This window comes from Empidonax traillii, unplaced genomic scaffold (genome assembly GCF_003031625.1).
Source record: "Empidonax traillii isolate 1590-97213 ecotype Southwest subspecies unplaced genomic scaffold, ASM303162v1 scaffold86:size2944007, whole genome shotgun sequence".
Lineage (NCBI taxonomy): Eukaryota > Metazoa > Chordata > Aves > Passeriformes > Tyrannidae > Empidonax > Empidonax traillii.
The window spans coordinates 2872759-2886553 of record NW_020955279.1 but is presented as its reverse complement, the minus strand read 5'-3'; the positions used below and the strand labels follow the sequence as shown (position 1 = coordinate 2886553).

General features: G+C 45.4%; 2 protein-coding genes across 3 annotated transcripts; one reads left to right on the top strand and one right to left on the bottom strand.

Moving 5' to 3' along the window:
• Positions 1-5977: 5977 nt before the first annotated feature.
• On the bottom strand, positions 5978-10143 carry DPM1 (dolichyl-phosphate mannosyltransferase subunit 1, catalytic). 2 transcript variants are annotated; one of them, XM_027881296.1, is made up of 9 exons: positions 10010-10143; positions 9329-9428; positions 9142-9175; positions 8457-8533; positions 8322-8347; positions 7910-8005; positions 7438-7506; positions 7048-7162; positions 5978-6364 (listed from the first exon to the last, which is right to left on the bottom strand). In XM_027881296.1, exons 1-9 carry the CDS (start codon positions 10114-10116, stop codon positions 6260-6262), a joined length of 729 nt encoding a protein of 242 aa, XP_027737097.1. In that variant the 5' UTR covers positions 10117-10143; the 3' UTR covers positions 5978-6259. The 2 variants fall into 2 exon arrangements, with proteins under 2 accessions (XP_027737097.1, XP_027737098.1); XM_027881297.1 differs by lacking the exon at positions 7910-8005.
• Positions 10144-10199: 56 nt separating this feature from the next.
• Positions 10200-13795, top strand: MOCS3 (molybdenum cofactor synthesis 3). The gene has a single exon (XM_027881216.1). The coding sequence runs from the start codon at positions 10200-10202 to the stop codon at positions 11763-11765; it is 1566 nt and encodes a 521-aa protein (XP_027737017.1). The 3' UTR covers positions 11766-13795.

The following is a 13795-nucleotide window of genomic DNA, read 5'->3' as shown; positions in this document are numbered from 1 at the left end:
TGGACACAATCCGGTGCCATGTGCTCTGGGATGGCCCTGCTGGAGCGGGAGGTGGGACCGGGTGACTCACTCTGGGCCCTTCCAGCCTGACCCATCACGGGAGGGCCGGGGCAGGACCCGGGGAGGCCCCAGGCCAGACTCAGCCCGAGGGAGGGAAGGAGGTGTCAGGGGAGTGGCACCCATTGCCAAATGTGCCCGGAATGTGATGGGATTGGTCAGGGAATCCAGAGAGGCGTCAGAGGACATGAGTGATTTACACACTGCCAGCTCTCAGAAATCCAAATTCTCTGTGTTTCAGGTTAATGTCCTGAAGCCAAGGCAACACCCTCAAGGCATGTGTGATGTTCCTGTGAGCCCTATGCGCATGTGCTCACACACAGCTGTGCACACTGGACTTCACTTTTTGGAGCGGGAACATCTGGATCAGGACAAGACCCCACATGAAACTCTTCCTTGTAGATCAGGACATGTCTGGTCAAGACCTCTTCAACAGCCTGAGTTCTACAGCACAAAAACCCCTTCAGAGGTGAAAGGAAACGATGGTTTTTGCTGCTTCAGAAAGACGCAAGCACTTGGAGGATGAAGTAAAGTGTAATTCCTTCCATCCTCAGCTTTCAAACCCTTTCTGGTTCAGTGACGCACTCCAGCTTAGCCTTACAATGCTAGAAAGGAAAGTCCATGTGCTTCAAGCAGTGCCTGAAGTGCAGAAGCAGAGAAAACTTATCACCAATTACTGAGACTTCATATAACTCAAGGATCTCCTGCGTTTTCAAGTGACTGATGTCCTGGCAGTGTGTACATCACAATTCACTTAAATAGCTTTTATGGAGAATTTAGTGACATGTTATTGTGTCTGGGAGGCTGCTTTGACACTTTCTCGTTCGGTGGGATGGAGAAATCTACTGCTTGTCACTGTCTGCAAGTGACACCAGGGTTTCACTCTGTGCTTCCATGGCATCCTCTCATCAGTGGACATAACAGTAAGTCACTGAAGGAATCTTTGTTCAACGTGGAAATGTAAATAAAAAAATGGAAATACACAAAACTTACCTGCAAAACCAAAGCTGGTGCTTTGGCTTTACAAGGGCTCCTGGAACTGGGGTGCTTCCAAAGTCCCTCTGCAACAACGTGTGAAATACTTCTCGAGGAAGGAAAGCAAAGAAAGCTGGTTTGGTTTTTCTGTAACAACATCATTTTGCCTTCCAAGAGCAGATACTTTTGCTTTGATGGCACAAAACAAAAATGTTGGAAAACATTTCTGAAACGTTAAGTCAGGACTTAACGTTCATGTTAAGAATGTTCAGAAACTCACAGCTTTGTGGCTGCTTGAGGCAGTTTGCTCCTGCCTAAAACACACAACCCCAAACTTGAGCACCTTCCTGTTTCGACACTCTTTTATTTATGCTTTACCAGTGGCCACTCTGGAGCCATCACTTAATACAAAGAAAATACAACAACTCCAGAAAAACAACCCACAGACCTTCAAATCTGAGGGTGGAATTTGAGAAAACAGAAGTGTCTGAAGGTTGGAGGAACTGAGTGTAGAGGACCATGATAATGCAATTGGAAGTAGAAATTATATTTGATACATATTCAAGGGAATGAACACAACAGGAAGATATGTGCAAAGGACACGACAGCACAAGCACAAACAATCGGAGTCCAGGCAGGAGAACTTTCTCCCTTTTTCTCCTGTGTGTGCAGAGTGAGGTGAACAAAACGAAGCAAAAGTTGATAGTAATAGTTTTAATATACTCTTTATACCACAGAAGTGGGTATTGTTTCTCAAACTAGAAAAATCAGTAAAATCACAGCATTGTAGGAGACTAAACACTTCACAGCAGAGGGGAGGCAATTAGCACTCCCAAGCTGAATAGGTTTAATTGCACGTGTGGTGCTGATTCAGGTCAAAATTGTGCCCAGATTCATCATTGTTCTAGTTTAGGAGTCCTATTATGCTTGTTTTTTATTCAAATCCTAAATAATTAAGACAACTCTTGATGGCTTTACATGTAATTAATTATATAATAAGTACGAGTAAGTTAATCAGCATTAAGATCACAGTTCTCAGGTGATCCTTAAGACCCACTAAGCCACCCACCTTCTGAGCTGTGGCGCTTCATCATCTGTCAGCATTCTCCAGCCTTCTTCCATGAAGTTGGCTTTGGGAAGAGTCACAAGGAAGGGACCAAATTTAGTCTGTGTCAGGATAAAAGTGGGGAAGAACAAGTCCTTGACACGAGTACCCTCCTTTTCTCCTTGTTTTTTCAAAGGATACTCATACTGAGCCTGTCTGTGATTAGAGATGCTTAGAATAGATTTGCTTAGTTGGTTGGGATAACCTGAAAGTCCCTTAGTCAGACCAATAGGAAATTTATCTGTCATAAGTAAAAACTTAATTTCTCTTGGAAGCCGGTCAGTCAAGTGTCCTCTCATTTGGGAGTGATGCCATGACAAGCTACACTTCTATGGGTATCTTACCTGTTGTCAGTGCTTTCAGTCAACATCTTTCCTGTTCTGGTGCAAAACCACAAGTATCCTTTAGTGCTCAGATCTTGCCCGTCCTGAGAGCGCAGCATTTTAGGAGCTGTGTTAGAGAACCACCCTCAGTTTCCCAGGAAACAAGTTCTCAGCTGTGGTTTTGTCTGGGTTCTCCTGCTGGGGTGTGACATGTTTGCAAAAAGTCAGAACAGGAAAGAGGTTTGTGAGCCAAACACAGGGTGGTTAAGGTGGTGTTTGTTTATTGTGATGCACCATTGGTACCAGTTTCTGTTGAACAGTCAGTGCAGCCACCCCTGCAGGGATAACTCTCCATTTTATGCTCTTTGCCCTATACTGCTTTGTTGCAATCCCTCCCTCGGGCTGAGTTTTCAGACCTAATTTTGGATTAGAAGTTGCAATGTGGTCTTCTCTCTGCAGTGTCGGTGTATTTCCCCCTGAACAGTAACAATCACAGTCTGTAAGGAAGTTCCAAATTGCCACAGTGTCTGGAGAAATAAGGTAAAATTTGGCAGGAGCAGAGGAAGAGATGATGCTCATTCAGTTCCTGTGCTTTGCCAGTTTACTCATGTCTTCTGCAGCATGAAGTGGAGGTGACGTCATGAACAGTGAAAAGGTTGGTAAGGATTCCTCTCCCCTGCACATCCCCTGTTCCTGCTGATCCCAATATTACCATTTGCCTGCAGCTCTGGAATGCCAGCCCCTGAAATCTGTCGCTGAAGTTGCCCATGTACTGAACTGAGCAGGCAATCTGTCATTTCAGTCCTTTGTGCCAAGATTTCAATCCATGCTTATACTTGGAATCCTGATAGACCCTTAAGTAAATATTATTGATTAGTCATCATTATTTTTTACTGTTGATATGCAGAAGGTTGTGGAACCTTGTGGTTGGATTTCTACGCAGTCCACTGGAAAATATGTTTGATTATCGTGTTTGTGTTGGCAGCTGGGTACGTCTTTATTGCAGGCTCAGATTAGAGCCTCATAAAGATTGCACACAGAACCCAAACCAAAACAGAAGCCAGCTCCCTCCAAGCTCAGACCAGACAAACCCTCACCCAAACAGCCAGGGATCTTGCTTTGCTCCTGGTTTCACATCCTCTTGGGCACGTTAACCTTGGGTGTCTGAAGTGGTTTTGTCCCAGCTCCAGGATCCCAGTGGTCTGGGTCGTAGGGATTGAACTGCTTGGCCTCGTGAATCACAGACCTAAATCTGCTCAGGGGAAACTGAAATGTGAGTTACCTTCTTACCCCCTTCATTAAACATGCCCAACCAAATATATCCCTGCCATGCACTGATTTGAGCCAGGAAGCAATTAAAGCTCCTGTTCTTGCCAAATGATTGAGTGCTTGCAGACACAGATTCCTAAGAAAGTATAATAGAGAAAGTGCATTAGCAAAGTATTTGTGCCTTCATAGGAAATGAATATGGATGTAATTAAGAAAAGCTGATTTATGTAGAACTGTAAAACCAGGGACATGAAATGAAAAATTCTCTGTAAATGTCAAGTCAGTGTTTCGTGGTGGCCAAAACAAGGCAAGAAGAGAATTGCAATGGTGTTAAGAAAGGAACTGAGAATTAAAATGCCACTTTATAAATCCCTAGTACATGAATATTTAAGACATTGTAAGGAGTTCTAAGCACCTGAACTCTAAAGATCATAGAACTGCTGTTCTACTACAGTCTGCTACTAACACTTGGAGAATGGCAAGTGTAGTGTGGCTTCTCTGGGGACATGGAAAAGACCAGACTGAGTATGATGAGAGGATAAGCAGGGTCTGTAAAATAATATGAAAGGGAAAATGGGAATGAGAAATAGGGAACGTAGAATCATGAAATGGGTTGGCTTGGAAGCAACCTTAAAATTCATTTAATCCCACACCCTGCCATGGGCAGGGACACTTTCCACTAGCCCAGGTTGCTCCAAGCCCTGTCCAACCTGGCCTTGGACACTTCCAGGGATGGGGCAGCCACAGCTTCTCTGGGCAACCTGTGCCAGGGCCTCCCCACCCTCACAGGGAGGAATTCCTCCCCAATATCCATCTAACCCTGCCCTTTGGCAGTGGGAAGACATTCCCCCTTGTCCTGTCCCTCCATCCCTTGTCCCAAGTCCCTCTCCAGCTCTCCTGGAGCCCCTTTAGGCCCTGGAAAGTGCTCTGAGGTCTCCCCAGAGCCTTCTCTTCCCCAGGTGCCCCCCCCAGCTCTCCCAGCCTGGCTCCAGAGCAGAGGGGCTCCAGCCCTGGAGCATCTCCATGGCCTCCTCTGGACTCGCTCCAGCAGCTCCAGGTCCTCCTGCTGCTGTTCCCCAATTTGCATTCTAGCAAATGATCAGCATTATGTAAATCTCAATAAACATCCAAACCCCCACTATTTAGGCATCAAAAACTTTGTACCTGTTTTCAACTTAAAATATTGGGGGTTGCCATGAAACCTCCAAATGAAACATAAATAGATGAAACCTCTTATTGGAGATTCAGTGGCCCTGTGGACCCAGAGACATCTCTCTGCACATGTTATTAGATCTGATTAGTCTGCACCAAATGAAATTATATACATTTGGAAAAATTACAGGCAAATGTCACAAAATATATGGTTCAGTCACTGTGATCCAGTTACATGAAGATTCAAAAATTTACAGCTATATTTTTTATTATTTATTATTTTTAGGCAAATGAAAAATTTGCTCTGAATAGTCAGAAAAGGAAAAACTGTATCTGTACAACTCCACTAAAGTACACAGAAAGAGCTCTAAAGCAGCCCACTAGGAAATAACCTTTGTTTTAAAGTATTACTTAGTTATTTTTATCAACGTGATAAAAGACTATCTCAAATATGAATTTATCATTTATCTACAGACTTTCTAAAGTTCTTTTTCAAATAGTAACAATTGTATCTGGTGTAAAGGAACGCAGATAAACACGAGCCAAATAGGCAGCACTTTCAAGACATTTGTTGATTCTCCTCTCCCACCATTAATTTTCTGATACAGGTACCCAAAAAAAAGGGACATAATTGTTCATATACATAAAGCCATTATCAGAATAATTTCACCCTCCTCCCCAGTGCACATTTGATTGCAAGGGCTTTGGAATTTCTGAGTTCTGGCTCTATCAAACCATGAAACAAAAACTAGTATTGCTCTGTTTGTGTTTCCTTCCACAGGATCTGGAGCAAATACAGACTTTACATTGCAAATTGTTATTTGACATAAGACCAAAAAAATCTCAGATATCTCCACTGAGATGAACTGTTATCCTGAACTTTGTGTTCTCAGATCTGCAGAAACATGGAGCTGCTTTAAGACAAATGTGCTGAGGAAAGAAAGGACACTAATTTAAAGGAAATTCATTTAAGGGAAGATCTGCAAACCACAGAACAAATATAAGAAACTCCATTTTTTTTTTATGTCCTTACTTGTCTTTATTTCACAATCATCTTTAGCTTCTGCTGAATAATTATTCATTTCCAAATGCAAAAGATCACTGAGCTTTGTGTTCTTTATTAAGACTTCATTGTTTTTACAAAAATAGAAAATCATTAGCCTTTATTAGTTTTTAGTTTAACATACAGTTCATTTCTTTTGGAAGGAGCATTCTGGGAGACGGTGGATTCAGTGTATTGTTGGTGGTTTGTTTAATCTGTAGTTTATAGCAGGTCTTGTGGTCACCACACAGATTATCAAGCTTCTGCTTTTATATATTAAAAACTACACAGATGTCAGAAAATATTTCACTAAACAAGTGAATTTAGGACAAACTATCACGTTGTGGCAAACAAGGTCAAGAGCCCCTTTAGGAAGGAGACTATTTCATTGCCTCCCAGTTTGGATTCGCCGTAGACACGGTCCACAAATGAAATGGGAACCTGTTGAAACAAACAAAACTATTGTTAAGGTTCAAAACCTAAATAATCAGAGATTCTCTACACAAAAGATGGCCTTTGAACTACAGCATTTTCAGACACTGGAACAAGGCAAGCACCAGACTGGCTTCCTTCATGTCAGTTCCTCCCAGTGGCTGAGGAGCATGAAATTATTTGGCTTACTACCTTGAAAGATGATCCCAAGACATCACTCAGTGGCTGGATGGTACACCAGTCAGAACAACCTCAGTGTTTTAAGCCTGGGGGCTTAAAATCAACCTCCAGCACTTTTCCTTGTTCAGTTCAGTACCTTTGAGTCAGAGCCCCAGGAAGCACAAATATCCCACCACCACGGAGCAGCTCAGCCTCACCCTGGCTGGGAGATGACTCCTGAATATGACAGTCCACATTGCCCTCCTTTGAAGAACTTGTAAAATTGCATGCAGCTAAAGGAGTGGCAACAGGAAGAGGGAGGGATCTCAGAATCTTATCAGCCAGGGGAATACGTAACTGGAAATTCAGATCTGGTATTCACCTGGCAAAGCTGGAAAAATAAGAGTTCTAAACCTGTAATTTCTTTATATTAGTTTCAAAATCTTGGCTGCTTCTTGGGAGCACAGGAAATTCTGTCATCTGTGTGTCCCTTTACACAAAAGCACAAGATCCTTATCAAACCTGTCCTGTACCTCTCCAATGGTGTATCCCAACTGCCTGGCCCGAACAATCATCTCCATCTGGAAGACGTAGCCTTTAGAAACACATTTCTCCATGAGTTTCTGTAGGACTTCTTTTCTGTACAACCTGTAAACAGTTACAAAGAAAATGAAACCTGAAATTTGGAAATCAAGGCAGTGTGTGGGAATCTGAACTGCAATCCCTCACTCAGCTCATTGCTATTTATAAAATCTTGAACAAAGCCATAGGAGCAGCAGTTCTTGCAATCTGGTCCACTATTTCTTTCACCCTTCCCAAACAGATTTCACAGCCCTCAGTAACGAAGGGCTGTTATTCCAGTTCTTTCTTCAGCAGATTTTTAATTTCCAATGAACTTTATGAATTGCAAACCAGAGCCATACCTGAAACTCCCCGTGAGGTCTGATGCTCCTGGTCTCAGCAAAACCTGAGTCAGAAAATTGGCACCACGGCTGGGAAAGAAAACATGAATGTCAGAGTTGCCCAGCACACAATTCCCAAAGATCAAGAAGAATTTCTAAAAAATAAGTACATATCAACCCCCTCCCCACACATTTCTAGTGTGTTTTCAATTCTAGATTTGATTAATAAGTTATAGAATCTTGAAATCAAACACCAAATGTTTTGTTTTTCAAAAGCAGATAATTAGGAGATCATTGAACTTCTCCATGAAGAAAGAACAAGGATACAATTTGCCAGTGGTGCACACTTGTAGTATTTAATGTGATTTTGCAGTGCCCAGCAGGTACAGCAGTTCTGCTGACTAAAGACTCAGTTCAGCTCACACAGATGGAGCATATCGAATTATGATTTATAAATAACAACTTTATGTGTAAATATCTGAAAAACACTGACCTGATTAATTTTCTTCTCAAATCCCAGCCGTATACCCCTCCATTTCCTTTATATCTCGTTCCAGATACAATATCAAAATTGCCTTCTTTCTGCTTTCTATAAACAGTTGTTTTTTATCAGAAAAACAGGAGGAACATTTCAAAGTACAAATTTCAAAGTAAGAACAATCACTCTTTTAGTACAAAATCTGAAGTTTACAATCTTTTAAATAAGTAAGTAGAGAAGAGGGGAAAGCAGTAGTTAGGGTGGTTATAAGCATTATTTAGACACTTGTTAATTGTTTTCTTAAAAAGAGCTACTTCAGGGAATCTTATGATTACCTTTTACCCACTATGGCACAGAATTTCACACGGGAGTTCATAAATAATTTATAAAGATCAACTTGCATTTTCATACTACAATCGGCACCTACCTGATAAACTCTGGAATAAATTTTGGCTGAAATGGAAGGAAAACAGATCAGAAAAGACAAAAGGGCAGGGGTAAAATAAAACCAACCAATTAATTCTAACAGGCTAAACCCACAGTACATGAAATACAGACTTACATGGTGAGAGAGGTCAGCATCCATAATGACAATGAAATTCCCAGTGGCATGCTTCATTCCATGAATGTAAGCAGTGCCTGGTGAAAACAGCACAGAAATATTTCCCTCACAACTTTAACATGTGCAACCTTCCAGCCACAGTCTTCCCTTCATTTTCTAAAACCTCCGCTAGAAAACAATCAAGTAAAAACTCCTAAATTATTTTTAAATGACGAATTAGTGGATAAACATTAAAATTCTTATTCCTTTTTCCCTATGATTTCAGTCCTGGGTTTTTTAAATCTAAACCTTGGCAGGTCCCACTGCACCAGAAATGCACAAGGAAACTTGACTGCAGAAGTGGGTCACTATCTGAAATCTCATTTACAAAAGCACTACAGGCACTAAAATAGAATAGGACTCAGGCTCCAAATATCACTGACAGTTCAAACCCTTATTCTGCACTGAGGGAATGAGAGTGGGAGGGAAAGGAGCAGGTATGAAGTTGTGAGAAACGTTTTACAAACATACTGGGATATTTATGTGTGCATTTTTAACCTTGTTTGCTTGCAAACAACTTGATGAACACATACATTTCTGCTTTGGGGCTTTACTGTAATTTTTTTCTGGACCTTTATGCACTAGATCAATCAAAGTATACAGCAAATTTTTTTATATTACTAAATCAGAGTTAATAAGGACTTACCCAGGCCCAGCTTTCTTGGTCTGGGTCTCAGAAGCTGCAGAAAATGTAAAAGACGCATTTATTACTTGAAGTACAGTTTTTAATTCATTTTAGTGACACCTTAAAAGTTGCTGTTTTCAAGATATGAACATATTTTAAACTTTGCTTTTAATTTTTAGGGAAAAAAGTTGCAGAACACACAACTCACAATTTTATCTGATCCGTATATTTTTTCCAACTGCTTAGCGATTTCCTGTGTCCCATCTGGGCTTCCATCATCAATGATGATAATTTCAAAATCGATTCCACTGAAATTAGAATTATTTTTCAATGAACAAACAGAAAACCCTGATTCCCTCCCTAAATCCCTGTGAAGGGCAGGAAGCTGAGGAGCAGAGCAGAGATTTCGTGGGGTCAGAGCCACGCAGTGGGGCGTTCGGGCTCTGCTCCCAAGGAACAAGAGGGGACAGCCTCAAGGTGTGCCAGGGGAGACTCAGGTTGGACATCAGGAGGAATTTCTTCATGGAGAGGGTGGTCAGGCACTGGAAGGGGCTGCCCAGGGAAGTTTGGAGTCCCCATCCCTGGAGGTGTCCAAGGAACAACTGGACGTGGCACTCAGTGCTCTGGGCTGGGGGACAATGTGGGGATGGGGCACAGCTTGGACTCCACGGGCTGGGAGGGCTTTCCCAACCTCAGTGATTCCGGGATTCTGTGATTCTGCAGTTCACTCCGGGTTCGGATGATGATGTTCCTGCCCTCCTCACCTGTGCCGTCCGTGTGTCGGTGTCACCGCCGGGCATCCCCGGCCCTACAGACACCGCCGTCCCCGCTCACCCCGCCCGGCCCCACACCGGGGGTGTAACCGGCCCTCCCCTGCCGCCGGCCGTACCTGTCTCGGAAGGTGCGCACCAGCAGCCAGACGACGAGCGGCAGGTTGTCCCGCTCGTTGTAGGTGGGCAGCAGCACCGACAGGCGCTGTGGGGGCGGTGCCGCCATGTCGGCAGTGACGCGGCCCGGCGGAAGCGCCGCCGCGCCGGGCGGGGCGGGGCGGGGCGGGAGGAGGAGGGAGCGGCGCGGCCATGGCGGGCGCGGGGGCGGCGCGGCTGCGGGCCGAGATCCGCCGGCGGGAGCGGGAGCTGCGCGGGCTGCGGGAGCGCCTGCAGGCTGAGCTGGCGCGGGGGGACAGCGCCGAGCAGCAGCAGGACGAGGAGGAGGAGGAGGAGGGGGATGGAGCCCGCGGGGCGCGGGAGCGGCCGGCGGCCGAGGAGGCGCTGGGGGATGCCGAGGAGGATCATGGAGACCGCGGGCTGCGGGACCTGCTGGCGCGGGGGGACGCGGGCAGCGCCGAGGATGAGGATGGTGATGATGATGAGGAGGGGGCCGGCCCCTTCCCTGCTGAGCTGCCGCCGCTGCCGCCCCGCGCGGCGCTGAGCGCGGCCGAGATCGCGCGGTACAGCCGGCAGCTGGTGCTGCCCGAGCTCGGCGTGCGGGGCCAGCTGCGCCTGGCGCGGAGCGCCGTGCTCGTGGTGGGCTGCGGCGGGCTCGGCTGTCCCCTGGCGCAGTACCTGGCCGCGGCGGGCGTGGGCCGCCTGGGGCTGCTGGACCACGACGTGGTGGAGACCAGCAACCTGCAGCGGCAGGTGCTGCACGGGGAGGCGCGGCGGGGCCGGCCCAAGGCGGCCTCGGCGGCCGCGGCGCTGCGGCGGCTGAACTCGGCGGTGCAGTACGTGCCCTACTGCGGGGCGCTGAGCCCGCGCTCCGCGCTGCGCCTCGTGCGACAGTACGACATTGTCGCCGACTGCTCCGACAACGCGCCCACGCGGTACCTGGTGAACGACGCGTGTGTGCTGGCCGGGAAGCCGCTGGTGTCCGGCAGCGCCCTGCGCCTCGAAGGGCAGCTCGTCGTGTACAACTACCGCGGGGGGCCCTGCTACCGCTGCCTGTTCCCCGAGCCGCCCCCGCCCGCCACCGTGACCAGCTGCGCCGACGGGGGCGTGCTGGGGGTCGTGCCCGGCATCATCGGCTGCATCCAGGCCCTGGAAGTGATCAAGATCGCCTCGGGAATGGGCTCCTCCTTCAACCAGTTCATGCTCGTGTTCGACGCCCTCGAAGGGAGGTTCCGCAACATCAAGCTGAGACCAAAGAAACCAGACTGTGCCGTGTGCGGGGACAACCCCACCGTCACCTGCCTGCAGGACTACGAGGCGTTCTGTGGTTCTTCTGCCACGGACAAGTGTAGGACTCTGCATCTGCTGCCCAGCGAGGACAGGATCTCGGTAGAGCAGTACAAGAAAGTGCTGGATGACAGGGTTCCTCACGTGCTGCTGGATGTCCGCCCGCAGGTGGAGGTGGATATCTGCCGCCTGGAACACGCCGTCCACATCCCGCTGAGCAAACTGGAAGAGAAGGATGAGGAACAGCTAGAGTATTTAGAAAAAAGAATTCGTGAAGAGAAGCAGAGAACTAATGACCAAGCGTCTCTTCCTGTATATGTTGTTTGCAAATTGGGAAATGATTCCCAGAAGGCTGTAAAAATCCTGCAGGAGCTACCTGCCAAAGAATCTGGTTCTGTGTTAGCAAAGGATATTAAAGGGGGGCTCATGGCTTGGGCCACTAAAATTGATCCAACATTCCCTCAGTATTAGAAATTTATGGTGAAAAAACCACACGTTTTCCTAGTAGGTTCCATAGGTTTTCATCTTCTCTGTATAATGACTATATCACATGGAAAAAACAGAAATGCCATGTTGTTTTTTTATGTTACTTTTTTTTTCGAAAAACATTATGTATTTTTCTAGATGTTTGATTTTTTTTTTTTTTTATAAAGATGTGAATCTGTCCATGGGAATGGAGAGAAATGTGTTCCTTGGTTATGATTTAATAGTAAAAACTTGATATAGCTACTGAATTGTGCATGCAATGATTGAGAATGGCTCCTAATTACTAATTGTAACCTGAAAATGACAAAGCTTAGGAATCGTGTTTTTACTCAATCTCCGAACTCCTTTACAGATGGAAACAGTGCATAAAGCAATTTAAAAAGATAACTGTTAATCTCTAGCTGATCTGTACCACTACTAATCTGTCATGGGGAATTGCCAAGGCAGCGCTGATGAGACCATTGTGGTCAACATCTTTTAGTTCTCTGTAGGAGCCTTGTGTATTTACGGCAGAGAACAGCACCTACAGCAAGGGGGTTGTGCTAAGAACTTCCAGAGCCAGCCATCTCCACTTGTGGGCTGGCAAAAAAAGTGGATTCTCCAACTCAAATGGAGAAACTGAAATTAATTGTTAATAAAATGTAAATCTGACCCCAGGAAGTTTGTAAAACAGACACAAAGTGCTTTTGTCAGTGCTTAGATTTCAGAGGTTGAGAGATAAGGGGTGGGAGGGGAGCGGAAAAAATACATATTTATCCTCCCTTCTGCAAGGACAAAGACCTACTTCCTAAGTTTTCTCCCTGTTTAGCAGTTGTATCTCCCTGTTTGTTTTATTTGCTTGCTGTCGTGGAGAGCTCTGCACATCTGAGAAGTATCTGCAGTTGAACTGAATGAAAAGAAAGAGAAATAAATAGCTTCTCAACAGAGCTGCCTGAGGCCTCATCACTTCAGCATAGTAATTATCTCCTTATATTAATTAAGGTATGGATTTCTTTACTTCCTAAGGAGGAAAAAAACACCTGTCATGACTTAATCTTCACATTGTACCCGGGGGAAAAAAAAAAAGAAAAAGAATAGTGCCATTATAATTAGTAGTTGAAAAGCTATATTTTAGTAAAATAAATTTGAGAACAGCCACACTCCTGCTTCATTGTAACATGCCATGATTTTGGCAATGACAGTCTTGTGAAGGAAGGAGTGAAGTGAGTTTATGAACAGAGTTGTGTCTCACAGTTTAGAGGCAATCAAAGCGTGGAAGGACATGACTTCTAAACTAAGTTTTGGTGTTTGTGGTGTGTGCTTCTCAGATGGACAGTGGAGGCTCAGCTCAATCAGAATGTTTGGGTCCTGGTGGGTGCCTCTTTTTGGGAATTGGAAACCAGAGGGACTTGTTTGAAATGCCTGACCTGTGCTTTCATTTTTCTGTCTTTGCTGTGATGCCAAGGAGAGACTGGAGCACTAAAGGCAGCGATAGCAGTAATTCTGAAATACCTACAGTGGGGGGTGTCACACACCCATCTGCCCTGAAAAACAGACTCCTTTCCAGTCACTCCAAGCAAGGTGAACCCAAGGACCTGGAGAGAAGGGAAAGACTTGGATTCCAAATCTGAGTGGTGTGAAGTCTTTACCCTTTTTACAGCTTGTTTTGCCTGTGTGTTGTCCTGAAATGTCGTGTTCTCTGCTGGTGTTCTCATCCCTTCCCAGGACTCATTGAACTATCAACAAAGCAGGAGTTGGACTCTGATCCTTGAGGGTCCCTTCCAACTCAGGATATTCTGTGGCTCAGGTTAAACATTTAGCAGCAGGTGTTTGCCGATTCTGGGACAGAAGAAGGAGAATATTTTGTAGCAAATTTAAAGGTGAGTTTCTTGTAGCACATTTTCAAGCAGGAGACAGACTGTGAGTCTTTATAGGAAACAGTCAACACCTGGAGGTTCTGGAGAATTCTGTGGAAACACAGTGATAAGGATGAATGAAAATGGGCCCAAACCAGACTGATATCAGAACTGGCAAAA